This window comes from Triturus cristatus, chromosome 8, assembly GCF_964204655.1.
Source record: "Triturus cristatus chromosome 8, aTriCri1.1, whole genome shotgun sequence".
Taxonomy (NCBI): Eukaryota; Metazoa; Chordata; class Amphibia; order Caudata; family Salamandridae; genus Triturus; species Triturus cristatus.
The window spans coordinates 856,071,583-856,091,324 of NC_140591.1; the positions used below are offsets into that span (position 1 = coordinate 856,071,583).

A 19,742-nucleotide genomic window follows, 5' to 3' on the forward strand; every position below is an offset into this window, starting at 1 on the left:
TATGGTCAACACCGGCACTTATGACAGCCTGCCACATGGTGGAACTGTTTGTCTAATTTAACGATGAGAACAACAGTTGTTTAATGATTCAATATACAATAAAATGACTAATACTTGCCCCCCAAAAGCTATAAGAATACCTTGGGCGCCAGGTATAGTCAGTTTTAATGTATAGTAAAAATCTAAATTGTCACACTTGAAGCAATAGTCAAGTTAGTACTGTAAGTAGCAGCGCTAGTAGGGGCAATGGGAGATGCAAGCTGCAGTGGCCTCCTGAGAAGGAACGTGGCACTTAATATTACTATTATTATTTTTCTTTTTAACAAATTAAGCACGGTTTGGCCTGCTCTTAATCCCAGTCTTATATCAACAATGGCATTTCCACTATATTACAAACACTACTGCACTTAATAATAAAACAACCCAAAGCCATCCAAATGGCAAAAAGATCCTGAAAACAAATGTGTTTCTATAGTGGCAATTGCGCTATCGGCAAAGTATCAACCTATCTACATCACAACCACTGAGCTACTAATTTAACATTAGAAACTACAGGTCTATTATTTTTCTAAACAAAGGCAGGAATAATGCTTCAGACAAATGTCACACATCCATGTTTATTTAGCATGACCTGATTTGGTGTCATTTTTTTGAAGCATCATTCCAATATAAACTAATGTTGGCAGACAAAAAAGAAAGAAAAATCATTATCTATAAGATTCACAAATGTAAATGACAAAGTTTAGTAGGCAATTTCAGTTTTGCTATTATGATGTTCTCATAATGAAAATGAAGCAATTTCTATCACAAAATCATTGGTTTGCTCCTAGAGGTACAATCCCAATAACAAATTACCGATTTTGAGTTTAACTTTTTCCTTGATGGTCTTCCGTTCTAATAGTCTCTCTACTCAGCTTCTGATTAGCAGCCAGTTGATGACAAAGGATTTTCACAATGCAATAAATAACACAAATCAGTCTCAAGAAACCTTTCGGATTCTATCAACACAACGTTGGAGGCGAGAACATTTCTTACCAGATTCAGAGTAGCAGAAAGCGGTTCCATTTTGTCCTTGGGAGCTGTGCTACTCACCTCCAGCAAAGACAAACATGAAGAACTTACATGGTGATGTTGACACCAAGTTGTTCCAAACGAGCCACATGCGCTCAAGTTTTCTTTGCATACTTGGCCAGAATCCTCAACTGCCTTGATGTGTTCGCATTCTGGATGACCAGACAACATTTCTTGTCGCAAGTTATCCTCAACTGCCTTGATGTGTTCGCCAGACAACATTTCTTGTCGCAAGTTATCCTCACAGTGGAGGCTATCATCTTTATGAACTAACAGAGCATTTTGGTCATGGTTCTTTGCAACAAGAGGGGTGCGTGGCAACTGTCGACCAGTCAGAACTTTGTTACCCGATTGCAAAACAGCACTAATATTTGTAAACCCGGACACAGAGACCGAGGTGTCATCTCTTCCTTTTGATGGAGTGTTTATTTGTGAGGGCAAAAGTTCCAAACACTTCAAGAAAGCGGGCTGAAGCATCTTCTGACTTAAATGATGGATATTCCCTGAAACTGGATCAATCCCCTTATTGGTTTGTTTTTTCTTTCCCTTTTGAGTTTCATTTGATTTGCTCTCTTGGGAAATCTTTTTCGAATAAACTGCCCCCTCAAAAAAAGCTTCAACATCTTCTTTGTTCAGGGCAGTTCCAGAAACACTCCACCTTGAATCCTTTCCTTTAGCTTCCAGAGCCATTCTGTCCTGGACCAATTACTAAAGGACAAGCACTTTTATACCATCCAGTAGCTGAAAAAAAGAAAAGATCATATTAATTCAATATTTAAGGGAAAGAGTGACTGCCTACACAGCTATAAAAACATGGTAGTACAACAAGAACGAGAACCAAAGAAATAAAAGCAGAGCACAACTAATTTAACTTGTAGCAGTATCTGAAAATAATTGTGCATTTTTCTGCAGATAGACATCACCAAATATTTCTATTTATTTGGATGAAAAGTGAAACAAATTAACTCATACAATCTTAAAAATGATTAACTGCCCATACGAAATGTGGATTTCCTGGTAACTGAACAAAGCTCAAACGCTGCCTGGGTGAGACATCAAAAACCACAACATTTATACTCATTGATGCGAACAATTGTGTATTTGATACATGTTAGAACAATGTGCCTCCTCTTATGAGATGTTGCAGAATTTGTGGGCAGAAACAACTCAACAAATGACTATACTAACACCTGATAACAGGGAAATATGTTAAAGCAAGGGGAGATGCCAATCACATTGCATTTATGGGCCTCTCCAGCGCATTCTATCTGGTTGGTAGGGACAGGTTAAGGCATGCTCTATCAGGCAGGTATCAATAACTCCTTAATATCCCAAAGCGTTTGCACTGTGGGAAAAAAACGTTCAGGTTCGATGTGTCCAAAACGGAGAATGTACTGTCCCCCATTCCCCGACCTCCTTTTAGGTCTAGTAGAGAAGTCAGATAGGGCTGCATTTTAGCTCCTTTTTTACATGAAGTCCCTCGACTCAGTGCCGGTGATAAGAGGAAAGTGCCTACCAAAGGTAGGGAGCTGCCCAGTCCCCATTCTATTATCTATACGCAAACAGCTCGGTTTTAATTGCCCATATGGCTAATGTCCTGCAAAAGGCGACTTGACTCCTTTAATTAATTTACAGGGCAGCTTAAATTAAAAGTTAACCACCAGAAATCATATATCAATCTGTGGACCAAAAAATAAAACACGTTCACAAGCACAATACAGGTGGAACCCCAATCTCCAAGGTGCAAAGATTCAATTATCTTGGCATGTTGGAAGGAAATTTGAGATGGGATAAGCTGCTGACTCGGAGAGCCTGTAAATTCGCTGGGGCAATTGATGTACTTTCTAGGAAACCTATAAATGACCTAATTTTATTGTATAAAAGCAAAAGCCTTTTCCTGGGTATGTACGGGGCGGGTGTGTGGGGTTTTTCTAGCCCAAGAACCTGTAAATCATAGAAAACAAATGTTGGTGCAGGACTTTTCTGCAGAATGGAGTGTGGGTTGTGCCCATCATGGCTCAAGATTTGGCATTCTTCCCATACCAAATTCTCCCGATTAGTTTCATACTTGAACGCCTTGAGATAGTCCTGATGAATAACTTTTTTGACTTCAATGGATCCACATACCAACAAGTAAAGGGCACCAGTATGGGAGCTGTGTGTGCTCCTAGCATAGCGAACACCTATATGGGTGAGTGGGAGATCAGAAATGTCTTCAATGAGTCAGCTCCATTTTTTGACAATGTCTTTACGTTGAGACGGTTCATTGATGACATTTTCTTTATATGGAAGGAGACCGTGACACTTTGCATGAGTACATACTGTGACTCAAAGCAAGTGACAACAATCTGAAGTTCACTACCAATACGAGCCCTACCAATGTGGAATTTTTGGACGTTTTGATCACTGGATCCAACAATATCCTTGAAGTCAGTTTATTCAGGAAACCGACGGCTAAAAATACGATATTACAATATCGTAGTTCTCACCCGTCATGTCAGAAGGACTCCATCCCCCTTGGGGTGTTTTTGCGGGCGAGGCAAAATTGTACTAACATCTCTGATTTTCACATACATGGAGACGCTCTAAAAACAAGATTACTAGCTAGAGGCTACCCTCATAGACTAGTCAGACATGCTTACAAAAGGGCGAAGTATTACAATTATGATGCCCTATTACAGGGAACACATCGCACTTCTCAAAATCAAGTGGTATGTGTTATTAATCATTCGCCACTCAACTTCAAAATCAAAAACATCATCCAAAAAAATTGGAAAATTCTGAATACTAATGAAAATGAGACCGGTTAGAATTGCCCTTGATAGCATATCGGAGGAATCTTAATTTGCGCGACATCTTGGTGTACACTAGACTGCTACCATATGGCAATTCACGACAGAGCACTATTACCGGCTTACCTGCTATCTTAGGCAACCACAAATGTGGGGCTTGCCATGCGTGTGACACTGCTATTGTCACAGAATATCTTTTGTATCAGGGACACAACATAAAACTAAGATCTTAGAAATTATAGGAACTAAAACATTATATACATGCTGCTGTGCCCTTGTAAGTTGGCATACATTGGGGAGACATCTCGTGAGTTTCGTACAAGATATAGCAAACGCAAATCAGCTTTTCGAACAAGGAAGGTCACAGCTCTGCTTGTCCAACATTGTTTGGATACGCACCACTCAGAGAAGGACGTCATGTGGTGTATTTTGGAAAAGAATCAAGCTGGTACACCTATTGATATTATACGCAAAAGAAGAGAAACCTTCTGGATTTTTACTCTGGATAGTGTGAAGCATGGACTCAATGAGGATATTCAGTGGAGTGTTACTAGACCTTGGTAGATGCGATTACATTGATCTACAGTCGCATGGTGTTCAGAAACCGACTATAAAGAAAAGATAGGAAAGACTGTTGCTCTATTGTAGACTGCGCCATCCTGGCCTCAGAAAACAGTGATTAAAAGGGAAAAGTATGGTCCATATTAATAGGTAGCCACATGACCCACTAGTAGACAACACGAAGGCAGACTACCCTTCTTGAGCTCATTACTCTTAATAAACTAACTCTATGTATCTAAAACCAGATAGTGAGGATATAGCACTAAGAGGCTCAATATTACAATCCCATCAATATCTGCATATGACTATGCTATACAGCAATTATTAATACAGTGATGCCCTCCTACCTATAATTCATGTGTTCACTATACCCAACACTGCTGTTTCTGTATATTAGGGAGAAATACCTATCCCATTCCTGGTCGTAATAAGGAATATCAAAAAGACACATAACAACTAGTGTGTGTCAAAGAATAATTTATCTGCTATCTATAATAAATACACAAGAGAAATAATCTCAAAGATAATTTATACAATGAGACCGATCGGCTATATAACCAACTTCTAAGGATTTTCCTTTCTAAACTACATAGCAATTACCATTGCAGGATGGTGTTATGTGTAAAGGCCCTGCGCTCAGGAATTAAGAGAGTCTGTTTTGATGTGAATTATTAGCTGCAACATGTGAGGGTGCCTTTACAGTAACATAGAAGATACCTGTTCAGTCAGTCAGTCAATTACTTTTATTCGATTAATAAAAATCAAAAAGAGACACAACAAACAGATAGTCACATGAAATACAGGGCAAAAGTTCATCAATTACACTAATGGTTATAAATAACATTGTCAAAATTAAAATGAACATATTTCATAAGTTCAGTTCAAAGTTAAAAGATAAATATAATACATTGGTATATTTACAATATAGAAGAGTCTGATAAAAAAATAAAAATTAACTCCAAAAATAGAAACCCCCAGCCCATCTCACCAAGTCAAATCATAATGGGGCTTAGCCGTACATTGACACGCTTCTTGTTTATACGAACGGCCGCAACTAAAAAACTTGCTACATGAAATGCAATACTAATGCTGGGTAAGAGTTGCAAGAACAGGAGCGCTGGCCTGACTTGTAAAAAACCAGCCTCCTTCAGGATAGGTAACAAGTATTTTTTCCTAATCTGTGCGTAGTGTTCGCAGAACATAATAAAATGTAGCGTGTCTTGGGTGGAAAAGTTATCACAGTCACATAGGATTGCATTTTCTGGGGTAGCCCATGTGGGGTAGGAGCCAAGCAAAAAGTGTATCAAATTAAAACGAAATTTAATTAAAAGAAACCGATGAAATGGTCTGGTTACAAAAGCCAAATAGGGTTCAAGACCGGGAACAGTTATTAGTGCGTAGTTCCTTCTAACTAGTGTCTTTTTTAATTCTGATTCCTCCCTCTCTACCGTGAGTAGGGTTACTAATGCAGATTTAATCACCGTGACATCCTTTTTGTTAATACAATCGGGGGAGTAAAATAGCTCTGGTCGACCCACTATTGCAAGCGTCCGTTTGACGTAGACCAGCCATGGGATTCTATGGGCTCTGTCCAAGGCAAGACAATCTTTGAGAATCAGGTGGGTTAAAGAAATTTCTGGTTAAGCCAGGTTTTTAGCCAACAAATTACAGGGGCCACTTTTATTAAATCTGTTACCTACCCCACACCCAACTCTGAGTGTATCGTAAAGGTGGGTGTGGACTGAGGGATGGACAACAGGGATCTTAAAAACATGTTCTCCGCCCTCTGGATGGTATCAGTATTTGTGTATCCCCGGATGGCAGAACCATAGGTGGCTATAGCCAAAGATTTGGCTTTATAAACCCTTAGAATAGCCTCCATTGGGCGTGCTCCCAACCTTTTGGCAAAACCTAATATAGCTACCGCAGATCTTGCCACAGAATTGCCTTTTAGTTTTTGTTGGGGACCCCACGTTCCTTTCTCATCAGAAATGACCCCCAGGTAGGTAAAGATGGGGACCATTTTTACCTCGTTACCTAGGCAAAAAAATGTTTTGGGTTTCTTTTTCCTACTGGCCAGACCAGTAATCATGACCTGGGACTTTTGGGTGTTAATTTTCAGATCCAATGAGGTCATGAATTCGCCAAATGTGGCCAGTAGTCTATTAAGGGCCACACCTGAACGGGCCAGAAGAACGGCGTCGTCAGCGTAAAGGAGAACCGGAATCTTGGTCTCTCCTACACGCGGAACGTCCACCGCTGAGTTGGCCAAAGCTGGCTCCAGTGCATTTATATATAGGTGTGAAGAGGAGGGGGGGCCAGGATGCACCCCTGCCTGACACCCCTCTCCGACTTAAAGCAACTGGTACACCTTCCTCCCTGGGTGACTCTCACCGAGGCTAATAAGCCGCAGTGTAGGTCCACCAAGAAACCAACCAGAGGGGGATCAACCCCCCTATCCAGGAGGATCCTCCACAGCTTTGACCTGTTCATCGTAGTGTGATGTCGTTATTATGTCCCCTTTGAGTCATTATGCACATTGCTCCTTTGAGTTATTATGCACAATGCCCACACAAAGATGGCGCGACTTTTAACTGTGCACTAGTCCTTTCTCAGTTGCGGAGAGGACATTATGTAAGCACGATTAGTTTGCGCGCGGGTTTTGGCGTTTCCCGGTTGGCTGTGTGTCGAGCTCGTGAGAACTTTGTTGATGTGGACCGAAGGTAAGAGCCGCTGCCATGCTCCGTAGTTTTAACATAGGGCATTGTACTACTTTGTGCTTTTCTTGAGGAGAAAGTTAGCGATTGTACTTAGATGACAGTTATTGTGGAACTGCTTAGGACTATCATTAGTAGCCGTAGGTCTAAGTTCCTGTTGAGTCGGATAGAGTGAAAAAACCTTTCGTTAATGCCCTTTTCTAATCAGTGTCGCCTCTTGAATATATTCAGTATGTTGTGACAAACTGATATTGTTAATAGTACAGGTAGATGTAATTGAGCCAGCACCTGGCTGAGTTAAGATGGTCCTCTGTGAGCCACTGCTTAAAACATTTGCAGGTTATTCGAGCAGTAAAGTACGCTGTAGAGGAGCACAATAGGACTTGCCTTATGAACTCGCGTCACTTCTAAGGCTTGCATATTTCTATTAGGAACAGAGATGTCGGGAAGTTACATTTTGTTTGATTACCTACTAAGATTTAGCCTATGACTTTAAACACTAACATTGTGTTATCTTTCTTGTACCATTCCGGGATTGAGATTAATACATCGTTATGTACATTTTATCCGTGATGCGGCCATAATGGATTGGCATAGCATGATAATGTAGGAATCATAGACTCTTCGGTAGTGACTCTATGAGGTAGGCTGATGTGTAGTAACTTAGTAGAATAGTAGTTTATATCGGGAAGCTTTGGCTCCATATTTTTGGACTTAATATTCTTTCTATACTACACTCATAGGACACAGTGTTCCCTCGATAATATATTTGCATTGATGCCTCATCTAATACACAGCGAATGAAAGAAAAATTTGGTAAGACATCTGTGACCATTGCTAGACCCTAACTGTGGTATAGAATTTGCTTACCAGAACTTATGTGATGCATTTCAGATCACTGGTGGAGCAATAGTGGTAGTAAGTACAATAGAAGAGCCTCTATCCGGAGGATAAAAAAATGTAGCTTATTCTCCCATAATGTGCTACTAGTACACTTGTCACTATAGTGGTGTTCTTACTCTGGTCCACTCTCGTATTGTCCTGATCTTTGAGATACATCTGGGGTGGTGGTGGCACAAGAAAAATTAATATTGACTCTTAGATTCTAATAAGAATATTCCCTGAGTAAGTAGGGGCAGGATAAATTGATATACTTGTGACAGATGGGACTCACCTGTTGGTTTTGTGCACTGTTCGTTTATACATAGTATGTCCAGTCACAATCTACTGCACTTGTAGATTGTAATCCGTGTAAGAAGGTCCAATCGATAAATCATGTTATAAATCATGGGCTGTGAAACTTATTGTACCTATACCCTTTCAGGTACCCCCTGGGTTAGCGAGATTGGTCTGTTATCTGGCTGGTCCTGAAGAAGGTGGGGTTATCCATTCTCCAAGCCACCGAAACGCGTCGACCTGTGCTGTTCAGATCCTGCTTTTGGCAGTTGCTCTTAATGGTCATGGACACTCAAAACTATCTCTTGTCTCCCACCATCCAGATATATGTATTAGTGACTGTAGTGTGAGTGGTATGAGTGTAACTGAGTAGGTATGTATGTGAGAGTTTGATTGAATGGTCTCTTTTTTGTTTTTCTACCCGGGGTCTTAGGTGTTGACACATGAAAATGTCATGTCATTATATTGCTAATTTGTGTGTAATTGTTGATGAAATGGATTTTATATGTAAAAAGATGTAAAAGAAAGTATAAAAATAATTTTCATAAAACAAAGGAAATCAATAAATTGTCAAGGTTTATAAATATGCTTATGTTTTTTAATTGTGTTACTGCTTAAATCTATTTCAGCCCATGTGGAATTCATCTTCAATCAGATAAAAGAAATATAGGTCACGAGGGAGCTTTCTCTGATAGTACCGATTTTACTAACAAGCATTGGCCAAGCCAATAAGTCTCGCCTACGCAAGAGCTATTGGCTTTGTCAATGTATTTTACACATGTTGTACACAAGCATGGCTAAAAGATAGTGGCATAAAGGAGAGTCGCGTGGAGGGTCGTAGTGTGGAATGGCGAAGAGTGGAGTGGCAGAGTGGATTAGTGAGGATTTGCGTAGAGTGGTAGGCACTGGACTGGCATAGAGTAGAGTGGACTGGTGTAGAGTGTTGCAGGGTATACTGGAATAGAGTGCAGTGGCATTGAATTCAGCGGCATACAATGCAGTGTTGTAGAATGCAGTGGTATAGATTAGAGTAGTTCGGAGTAGAGTGATGCATAGTAGAGTAGAGTGGTGCATAGTAGAGTTGAGCGATGGAAAGGGCAGTGGTGTTGAGCGGCATAGAGTGTAGTGGTGTAGAGTGCAGAGTCGAGTAGCATAGAGTGCAATGGCATACAGTGGTGCAGACTAAGGAAGCAGAGAGTGGTGCACAGTATAGTGTCGTAGAGTGCAGTGGCATAGAGTGGAGTGGAGTTCAGTGTGGTGAGTGCAGTGTTGCAGAGTAGAGTGCTAGATTTCAGTGGTGTAGAGCGCAGTGGCGCAGAATACAGTGATACAGAGTAGAGTGCAGTGACAGAGTGCTGTTGTATAGAGTGCATTGACCTGGAGTGCAGTGGTTAAGAGCAGAGTGGTGTGGAGTAGAGTAGCGTAGAGTAGATTGTTTCAGAGTAGAGGGAAGTGGCGTGGAGTGGTACAGGGTAGAGTGAATTCACGTAGAGTGGCATAGAGTGTAACTGCGTAAAGTAGTTTAGAATGTAGTGGCGCGGAGAAGACTAGAGCGGCGTACAGTGGATTGGCGTAGAGTGCAGGGGCATAGAGTTAAGTGTTACAGAGTAAAGTACATTGGCGTAGAGTGTACTGGCATAGAGTGCAGTGGCGTAGATTGCAGTGCTGCAGAGTGGGTTAGAGTACAGTGGCGTGGCGTGGAGTTGTGCAGAGTAGATAGGTGTGGTCTAGACTGGAGTGGTGTAGAGTGCAGTGGCAAAGAGTGCAGTGGTGTGGTTTAGAGTGGCAAAGAGTGCATTGGCACAGAGTAGAGTGCTATAGGGTAGAGTAGAGAGGCGTAGCTTGAAGTGGCATAATGTTCAGTGGCATAGAGTGGAGTGGGTAAGAGTGCAGTGGTAAGAATAGGTGTAAACTAGAGTGGTGCAGAGTAGAGTGGAATGGTGCAGAGTGGAGTATGCGTAGTAGACAGTGCATTTTCAATTGAAATGACCATTAATTTTGAACATACATACAGTTTTACTATTAAAACTATACAGTGCACAGACGAAAATGGAAATTGCACCACCTAATGTAATGATTTGTTTTGAGCATATTAAAGTATTTTTTTCCAACACACTTCAGAAAAACAAAAAATGTGCTTCATTTGTGTTCCTAATTCCGATATATACTGAAATACTTACATAGTTCATTTAAATGTTGTCGTGTGCTAGAACAAAACCTCTTTCCTACCCCCCAGTATACAGCAAGATCATCACATAAATCCTCTCACTTTAAAAGTCAGAGAAAGAAAAGTAATCAAACGCCCTCGGAAGACAGCACCTGACGTTTGGCCCCGGTCTTTGAATGCACAGCAAACGGGACAAGATAAGAACAAGATTTTAAGGCCTGTTTGAAGAAAGAGAGTTCATGGAAGAATACAGTAAACAGTTTAGGCAACGGGAGGGAGGAACTGAACCTGGCGAGCCTAAAACACATAAAGCAAGCAAATAGAAAAAGTCAGAAAGTGTGAGTTACAAACCACAAAGCTAATGGTAATCAACTGGCAGAATCCATTCCTAGGTCAACTTTCTTAAAGTCCTCACGGTGCCTAAAACAAATCAGACAGCTGTGCTGTGTGGTAGGCTGCGACCTAATAAAAAGAAGATATTCTGTTGCACAACTCCTGTGTACATCACAGCTAGGAGCTAGGCTTCTCTGTGCGTGTGAATGCCTGAAACAAATGATACCAATGCACTGACAGATGAGAGCAATGTTAGCCTAGGACTACACCCGAGTGGGCACGATAGGTCTCAGGCTGTAGCTACAATACTAAAGTTTGTTTCTGTTTTAGTCTCTTGTTAAATTCGCAAAGACAGGGAGAAAAAAAAGCAAAAACACCAAACTCTCCAAGGTCAACAATGCAAACGCTGTTTAAAGTCTTCACCCACTACTACAATACCCATTCTTTTTCATCAAGGCAACTATTTCAGGAAATACTCTATTTCCTCCAGGATTGTCAAAGGCCCATACCTGACCTGTGGGTGTGATGGGACAAGGCAGGGAAAGCAGAAACATCCCTCTTCCCCACAATGGGAAAACTATGGATTGATTCCATGCCCACTGTAAGCTAACAAAATTTCTCGCAAGCAACAGCGCATGAACTGTCTCTGGGGAGACTTAAAAAGTAGCTCCAGAGCTGACCAAAGTTGTCACAATTCTGTGAACCGCAAATGTGTGTCTATTTCTCAGACTTCTTCACCTATCACTCCACTAAGCCTTGCCCCCATAACACGGTAACCAGTGGTCAACGCACATGACATGAAAATACTTATTATACAGTCCTGTTAAGTGCAACGCATCCTGTGTTGTGTTAGAGTAACGCTTGGGCGGCCATGTTCCTGCATCACTGCGGAGACAGAGATTATCATGAAAATTAGTTGAGCTGAAGAGCTAAAAGCGTTATGTTTCTCCATCCCTTGCAGTGGTCAGCTTTACTGTATTCCTTCAGATAACAGTGACATAAACCAGCTAGCTTGCAAAAGCCAATAGGTGCTCTACTAAGTTTTGATATTGCTCACCCCACATTGGACTGTTATTCTGTAGCCACAAACACTCATGTGCCTCTTTTCAGTGCACACCATGCCTACCAGCATGAGTTACAGTTGTGAAATCCGTGGCATATAATGCGAGTAGAACACATACGAGCAATCCATAGATCAGACGTTTTTTTCACCATCATCGCTTAGTAAAGGAGTCAGTGCTGAAGCCACTGATGGGATAATGTGGCCATGAACATCTGCGAAATCGACATAGCACCTGACCAGAGGTCTCCAATGGCCCACTGTGATTAGAGCCACAGCTGTATTAGAGGGCCACACATATTTGTTGCACATGCCGGTGCACTGAACACAGAGGCCGATCGGCACCTGAAAAGAGCTGTGTTGTGCCTCAACAAGGCCAGAGTGTGATATGTATCAGTATAAAGGTAAGACTAATCATTATGGGGTGTTCTGGATAGAGCCGCTTGAGGGCTCTGGGTTGACGCAGTACTGCCAGCGCTACTGTAAAATTAGAACGTCACCCCTAAGAAACTACTTTTGGGACTGGGAAGCAAGCATAAGGAACAGTTATCAGAAATAACGAAAGGCTAGCTCTAAGAGAAAAAACAAAAACATGTATGTGTTTACTTTACTCAGTTCAAATCCTCAAATGTAAACCTTGCAATTGCAAACATGCTAGTGTTTAATCACATGAAATCAATATGGGAAAATCAGGAATGGGTGATAACGCAGTTCTTTTTTAAAGGAGTTTTGGAGGTATTACAACGCCCTCACACATCCACTCAACTATTTGTTGGCTTTGACGTTTATTAACATGTTAAAATATTTAAAGAGATTAACTTAATGCACTTTCAAGAAGTTCTGATTTTTTTAGGGAACAGACCATAGCTAAAAACAAGCATTTGCAATGCAAAAGATCTCGCATTTATGTGAGTTTGAACTATTGGCATTGTAAATGGCAATGCTTTTTAAGTCTCGCCTACGCAGCGTGCATGCGTTGCATAGGAGGACCTTTAGCCGTCACTCTTCCCTTTTTGCAGCACTGCACTCGTGCTTGTGGCGGCATCCACCTTGCAGGAGCGCGCAGGGCCGCGCCACAAGCATGAGTGTATTGCTTGAAAAGTAAAGACTCTCCCAAGAGCACGCCCACCTCTCACAATTAACTTTCGCGGCCGAGGCTGCGCTAGTGTTTCAGCGCTTGTTTGTTTTGCTAACCTGCACTTTCCCATGCCTTATAAGAAAACAAGTATATTTAAACGTCAATCGACCACATTTTCATAAGCACTAAAAAGGTCTGTCCAGCCCCTAAAGCACTCGAATGTAAACACGGGCTCTATTATATAACACACCGCAGAAGTTATCCTAGTGGGATCAGGTCCTGGATGTTCACGGCCGTGATTATGTGAGCAACTACAGCGCACAACTGCAGATTCACTGATAAACGGTGCCCCCCCCTCCCCCCATCAACATCTGCGCGTTTGCTTCGGATGGAAAGCCCAGGCAAGTCATTAACAACTGCTGTCAGATCGGTTTGATGCGGCACACGCAGAATTTTCGACGTGCCAAAATGAAAATAAACCTCAGCCTCTCGCCCCACCACGGAGAGCTTCGACAAGGAATGGTCCCAAAAGCACAGACCATGGAACAGAATCCTCTGAATCAAGGAGGTTACCAGCTCCGTGCAGGTCACAAACACCTGGCAGTTACCTAGAAATGTCCAAAGCAATACAGCGCGGGCATACGTTTTATGGCAGCTTACTCGTGCACACTACCTTACACAGGCTTCTGAACACGAAGCACCAAAAATACATGCTTTAGCTGCTGACAAAGACAGTGACTGGAGCACAGGCAGGGACATATCATCTAGAAAGGCAAATAATTACACAGCCCAATCAGCAACAACATAAGAAAATAATAACATAACCTGGCGTTTGTGTAACTGCGTGCACGCACTGACATAACCCCTTGGAATAGGTGAACTGTGAAGCTACAGGCCAGTGCCTACCACCGGCTATGTTTCTGCAATCCTCTCAGTAGGAACAGAGCTCACATCATATATTCCTAAACTTCGACAACATCACTTGTTCTGCACATCTAGAAGGAGATTGCACAGGTGGAAATACTCATAATCCAATCAAGTATGGCTTTGAAAGCAAAGGACACACAGTATCACCAAGAAGTACTGTGTAAGCTGTTAAAAAAGAAAAATATTATTAGACAGTTAAGCCAGACTCAGTAGTCTTAGCCCCCAAAAGGCACTGCAGGATAGGAAAGACGCAAAGGATCCTTAACGTAATAAATGATTAGGTTGTCTATCAGAATCCTTGCTGCAAACATCCTTTAGGGATAGTCGTGTTTAGTACTTTAAGTCCCGCGTTTATTAAGAATAACTATCAGGCTAATTGTACCACCACCTGAGTGTACATGAACTAATAGACTAAGATTAACAAACCTGGCTGCATCAGTGATGTACTGCGACAGAGAACTGGCATCTTGAACACAAGCTTGCCCTTGTGTAGGGATGAAGGATGGGAGATAGAATTACTACCTTTATGCTCGACTGGTGCATTTCCAACAGCTGCACAAAATGTTTTCCACCACGCAACTTTGTGAAACAAGCATTGGCATAGCCAATAGGTCTCGCCTTTGGGACCTTATAAGTATTTAGTTATGCAGCACAATATCCTTACTGCAACAACATTAACTGTTGGATAGCTAAACACTTATAAGGTCCCAAAGGCGAGTCCTAATGGCTATGCCAATGCTTGTTATTTAAAGCCTATAGAGCAACAGCATATGTTACAAGGGGTGTCGCCATGGGAGGTTACAAAATAATACAAGGCGGGACTACTAAGCCTTTTGACCAATGAACAGCCACAGTTTACAGTGGATAATGAAACAAGACAATGAAGAATGTGGGCAGAGAGTGGGCGGTGCTTTAAGTCCCTACCTCAATACAGCATGCCTCGCAGAGCAGCTGATGAGCTGCCCAGGCTTGACCTGAAAAGTGAAAGTTCAAATCTAAGAATGCAACAAGCTATTGCCTACAAACGCAACTGCTAGCTAATATCCTCTTGCATAATGACACATGGGTTACTTCAGACAGGTCTACATGACAATAACTCATCGTTGTCCTGGCTTTATGTAGTAGAAGTACGGGTGCCAGTCAGAAGTTTCAACTCCTTAGAGTGGCATAAGCGGGGCCTGACAGTTGCAACCATTTGTCAGCAAAGTAACTTTCACAGAAGCAGGACAATGCATTTGTTGTTTTAAAACCAAATGTTCATTTTTAAAAGATAATTTAAGTAATTCAGAAATATACTTTTTTTAAATTCTTTTTTCTGACCACGGGGAAAGCTATTCAATCAGAATCCTTTTTTAATATAGTGTGTGCATGGTAATTAAATAGTTGTCAGATTAAAGTGTGTTAAGTGACAAATGTCGTCCACCAGTCTTAGTTATATAGCTAATAGCACTTTAAATTCTGGGACCTGTAGTTGCACTTTTCTCATTCGTGGATTGGCTGTTAGCCATATCAGCCTAATGCTAGTACGGACGGCTGTATTAAATGCATCAAGTGAGTCACATAGTGATTGATGTACAACAGCGCTAAGTTCATATGATCCCATTCCTTCGATCGTCAATAAAGGTTAATGTGTTTCTAAAGCAGAATTATTTTATGCCTTCCGGCAACAACTAACTCCCAAGTAAACAAATGCTAGTACTCTCACAGTCATTTATCACGTTGCAAATCCAAGACTACAAGTTCTCAAATGGAAAAGGTCAAACGGCCTGATAACTTAATCACGCACCAAATGTGAAATATGAGAGCTCGGAGCCTAAGCCTTCACCGGGGTCCGCATTACCCTGCACCGCCCCACCAAGCCTCAATTGAAGCAGAAGAGCGCAGTTTCAACCCTAAACAACGCCGTAAAAGGTTCCACCACCGCCTTATCATGCCGTCCCAACTTCTCATCGGAGTTTAAATTTTCTGCCTTACCTCATTTTTTCAGTAGTAAGGCATTCGAGCGTGGTGCAACTCTCTATTTCTCGCTACCTTCCACTGATTCAGATTGAATACTGGCGCCACTGTTCCTGAGTAGCTCATTCGTTCACTCCATTGCAGCTCATCACGCTCAGCTGGGAGTACGTAGGCAGGGCCGTGCTCGCTTACAAACCTGGAACACCAACCACGGTGAAGGCAATTTGCAAGTTTCCTGTAAAGTTAGCACAAACTACCACAACCAAAAGTAAAACTACGGTTTAAACAGTCAACTAGAGCATTGACTTTCCTTTCACGTATAATGTTAGCGGTCAATAAGTTAAAACCCCTGTATTTATTTTTGCATCTTGTGTAAACGAATTAATTCACTTCATATTTGATAATCAACCTAACATTTCACTGTGTTGGAAAAAATATATATTTACGACTACTTCATATTATAGGCAATTCAATATATCATGGCCGCCATGTTCAAGAGAATGCTATGGGTTCGCGCAGTTATAGTCCTACTTCTGTTACACTTTTGCTACTGACTAACTTCCAGTTTGGTTCAGTAATTTACACACTGTGGGTACTCCAAATGAGTTTCGGTATGTTTTTCTGTCCACAAAAAAGGTACGAGGAGGCGCATTATTTGTTTTAAGCATCAGATGAAAACATATTTTTTTTCTTCAAAAGTCCAACCCTTACAGATTTACATCATCATATCATCCATCAAATCTAGCATTTTAAAACGGGAAAGTGGGAGATTTTGAAAAAGAAAATCGGGGGAATGTATTTTCTACATTGTAATTTATTGTATTGCAGTATAGAGAGCCCACTACAACTATGCGGGGGCACTGATGCGCTTCCTATGCACCATGTAGGGTGTGCGGTTGGAAGGATGTTGTTTTTGTGTGAAGCATGTGTGAAAAGTGTTTCCATGGCCTGTGTACTGACCACCAAGATGCGATTATCGTGCTGTGACGCAGCGCTACGCATAGATGTGTATTGGATGATGAAGTGGCAGAGACAGTCGAACAGTTTTATGGTTCACCGTATGCCCATAGATGCTTATAAATCAGAACCTGCACTTTGTGGACCCATTTTAATACAAGTATGCACAGTAGGGGCAAAAGGTTATATATCAGCGACATAAGCAGAAAGTACTATAGTTCCAATTTTTAAACAAGCTTTTGCAATGCAATAGTTTCGCATTTACGAGAGTTTAAGCTATTGGCATTGTAAATGACAATGCGTTTTATTTATGTTTAAAAAACCAAAGCATAAATAAAAGGCATTGTCATTTACAATGCCAACAGCTCAAACTCGCGTAAATGCAAGACCTATTGCATTGCAAATGCTTTTTTGGCATGTGCTATACTGAACTGATGTGGACCGTGCTGCAAATTAATTAAATAAAGCAGCGCGGCTGCTAAAGTGAAAGCGGACCGTGCTGGAATAAGGAAAGACCATTAAAGAAAATAGAGCCAACCCACTAAATAACAGAGACTGTGTAACGAGCCAAGTAAAAGTTCCAGTCATTATGGGCGATAACAAATGCAGACAAGGCGGTACCAAGGCGGGACTAACAAGCCTATTTATGAATCAGAAGCCAGCATTTTCGAAGGACAATGACACAAGCCAATGAGAAATATGGGCGGAGAGTGAGCGGGGCTTCCACTACATAACCTAATATGGCATGTGTAATGTGCTGTCATGATAAACCCTTGCCAGTGTCCCTTTCCCGCTCCCGTCCTACCTATTGTGTCTGTGCGCGTGGTTCCCACCGCGCGGTTAGAACATTCATGCGGGAGCGGGAGGGAGCCGTTAGTTAATGGAAATCTGTGAGACGGAACAATAAAGAAGGTAGCTTTTCTAACCTCCGCCTGTCGCCTCATTACTACAAGCTCCTTTTTGGCGACAATTACGGGATTGTTGCAGCGCAAAACCCCAGGTAAAAGGGAAAGCAAAAATCCGTACCGATATCCTCCCTGCGTCACAGACCCGGCATCACATTAGCTCATTCACACATGCAGTCATTGGTGGGGCCCATAACACCAACACTCACGCTATTTTTTCTCTGGTCTGCAGGCACAGGAGGGATGAGTGGTTCAAGCGCTGGACATGTAGGGAGAATACCTTATAACCTATAGGGAGAAAAAAGTTATTTTACAAATCTATACATTAATACCCTTTCGCCTACAGATCTCAATCCTAAACATCAAGTCACTCCTCCCACATGGTCAATGGACCATTTAGTTGGATTGGTTGATGGTGATCTAGAACCAGCTAAAACACATTTCAAGATTTAGATCTTACCTTTCTTAATAAACCACAAACTCGTTTCTTGTTAATCAATATCTGTTTATCTAAAATTTCATGATGGGTTAAATTCGCATTTGGAAAGTTTATATCAAATTTCATGTAAGTCGCGGAACATCATATTTACCTAATCTGGCTATCTGGAGTCCTCTAAATCATTGGCTCTGCATAATCAAATTTGCAGTCAGTCGTCCGAAAGCAGACCAAAGTTCTTTGCTCAGCACGCTACAGTCCCAAAAGATCGGCAAAGGACCAGAGACGTTCAAGCTTCTATCAGGGCCTGTAGAATTTTGAAAAGTTCGCAGTCATCAGATAATCGGGCAGCATCCGGACCCTCTAGGATTCAGGAAACACAGCAGTCGTCCTAAGTAGCATCCATTCCTCTCTATTCTACCATGCATTTTTAAAATAAAATTGAAGCAAGAAGATACATTTGAATTTTTTTTAGCACAGTCATGATTGGCTGGTTGAGATCGTCCGATGTAAGTTTTTGGAGTCTTAGTACAGTTCGAGGGGTAAGGTCATGAGTTCATGTAAAAGTCAGTCTGTTCCGGTTTATTGTAAAGTCGATTGTTTTCTGTCTTAGCCGTCTTCCCACTGTGTCCTTATTCGGGTACATGGGGAACAAAGGTTGTGACGAGGTTTAGGAGATTTCTTGCGCCTGCGCAGGTCACGCCGCGCCTCATGGGACAGTGGCCACTTCGTCGTGTAGCGTCAGCGGCCATCTTTGATTTAGGCCCAAATGCGAACTTAAGCAAAACAAACACAAAAGAGTAATTAATACATAGAAATAATTAATCTAATGTTAACCCCTTACTAATCCCTCTATGAGTTTGTATTTATCTAGCATATAGCGACATTTAAAGCAATTCTATTCACCTTTTCGATCCTCCTCATGGGCAACATTACAGAAACATTACAAAAGCAACATATATCATGCAGTATTCTGTTACCACATATACTACCGTTAATATGCGTACAGATATTAGTTATAAAGGTTTATTTAGCCATGCAAATGCAATTCCCACGTGTAATTCGGATATTAATAATGTTGGTTTAATACACATGCAAACTCGTTTAATAATATTATAATTAATAGATTATATAATTAGTATTATCATGCAGGATAGGGGAGGTATACAACATTTTGTACTACCCGCTCCATCAATCCCCCCTTTGGTGATTTTATCACCACACCATTAAAATTTTGTATCAATTTGTCATGAAAGCAAAATGAATTCTTTGTTTTAATTCACATCTCCGTTTCCCCAATTTCTTCTCTTCTTGCTGTTTTATACATACTTTCTTTAATTTCTTCTAATTCTACTTCTTCAAATTCCCTCTCTTGTCTCTTATTCTGTCTTCTTTTAAAATGTTCTCTTTTTAACTTTTTCTGAATTTTCTTTCTTTTATGACATAAACATCCTAGTCTTAAAATTAATACTATAAAAATCACACATACTAATGGGAATAAAATCCTACCTATAAAGGTACCACCTAAGTTTAATAAGAAATCTTTAATAGAAGAAAATTTCTTTCCAATCTTTTCCCAAACACTTTCAACCTCCAGTGGTGCAAA

At 41.2% G+C, this 19,742-nt stretch overlaps 1 protein-coding gene across 2 annotated transcripts in view; it reads right to left on the reverse strand.

Annotated features, from left to right (window-relative positions):
• Positions 1 to 16,028, reverse strand: part of LOC146805169 (uncharacterized) — a 182,432-nt gene extending 166,404 nt beyond the window's left edge. Inside the window, exons 1-2 of one of the 2 annotated variants that reach the window (XM_085622361.1) lie at positions 15,857 to 16,028; positions 1,123 to 1,812 (exon numbers count right to left, since the gene is read on the reverse strand). In XM_085622361.1, coding sequence (XP_085478487.1) covers positions 1,123 to 1,761 — 639 coding nt within the window. In that variant the 5' untranslated portion in view covers positions 1,762 to 1,812; positions 15,857 to 16,028. Of the gene's footprint in view, positions 1 to 1,035; positions 1,813 to 15,856 lie in introns of both variants that reach the window. The other variant, XM_085622360.1, reaches the window with a different exon arrangement.
• Positions 16,029 to 19,742: the final 3,714 nt, after the last annotated feature.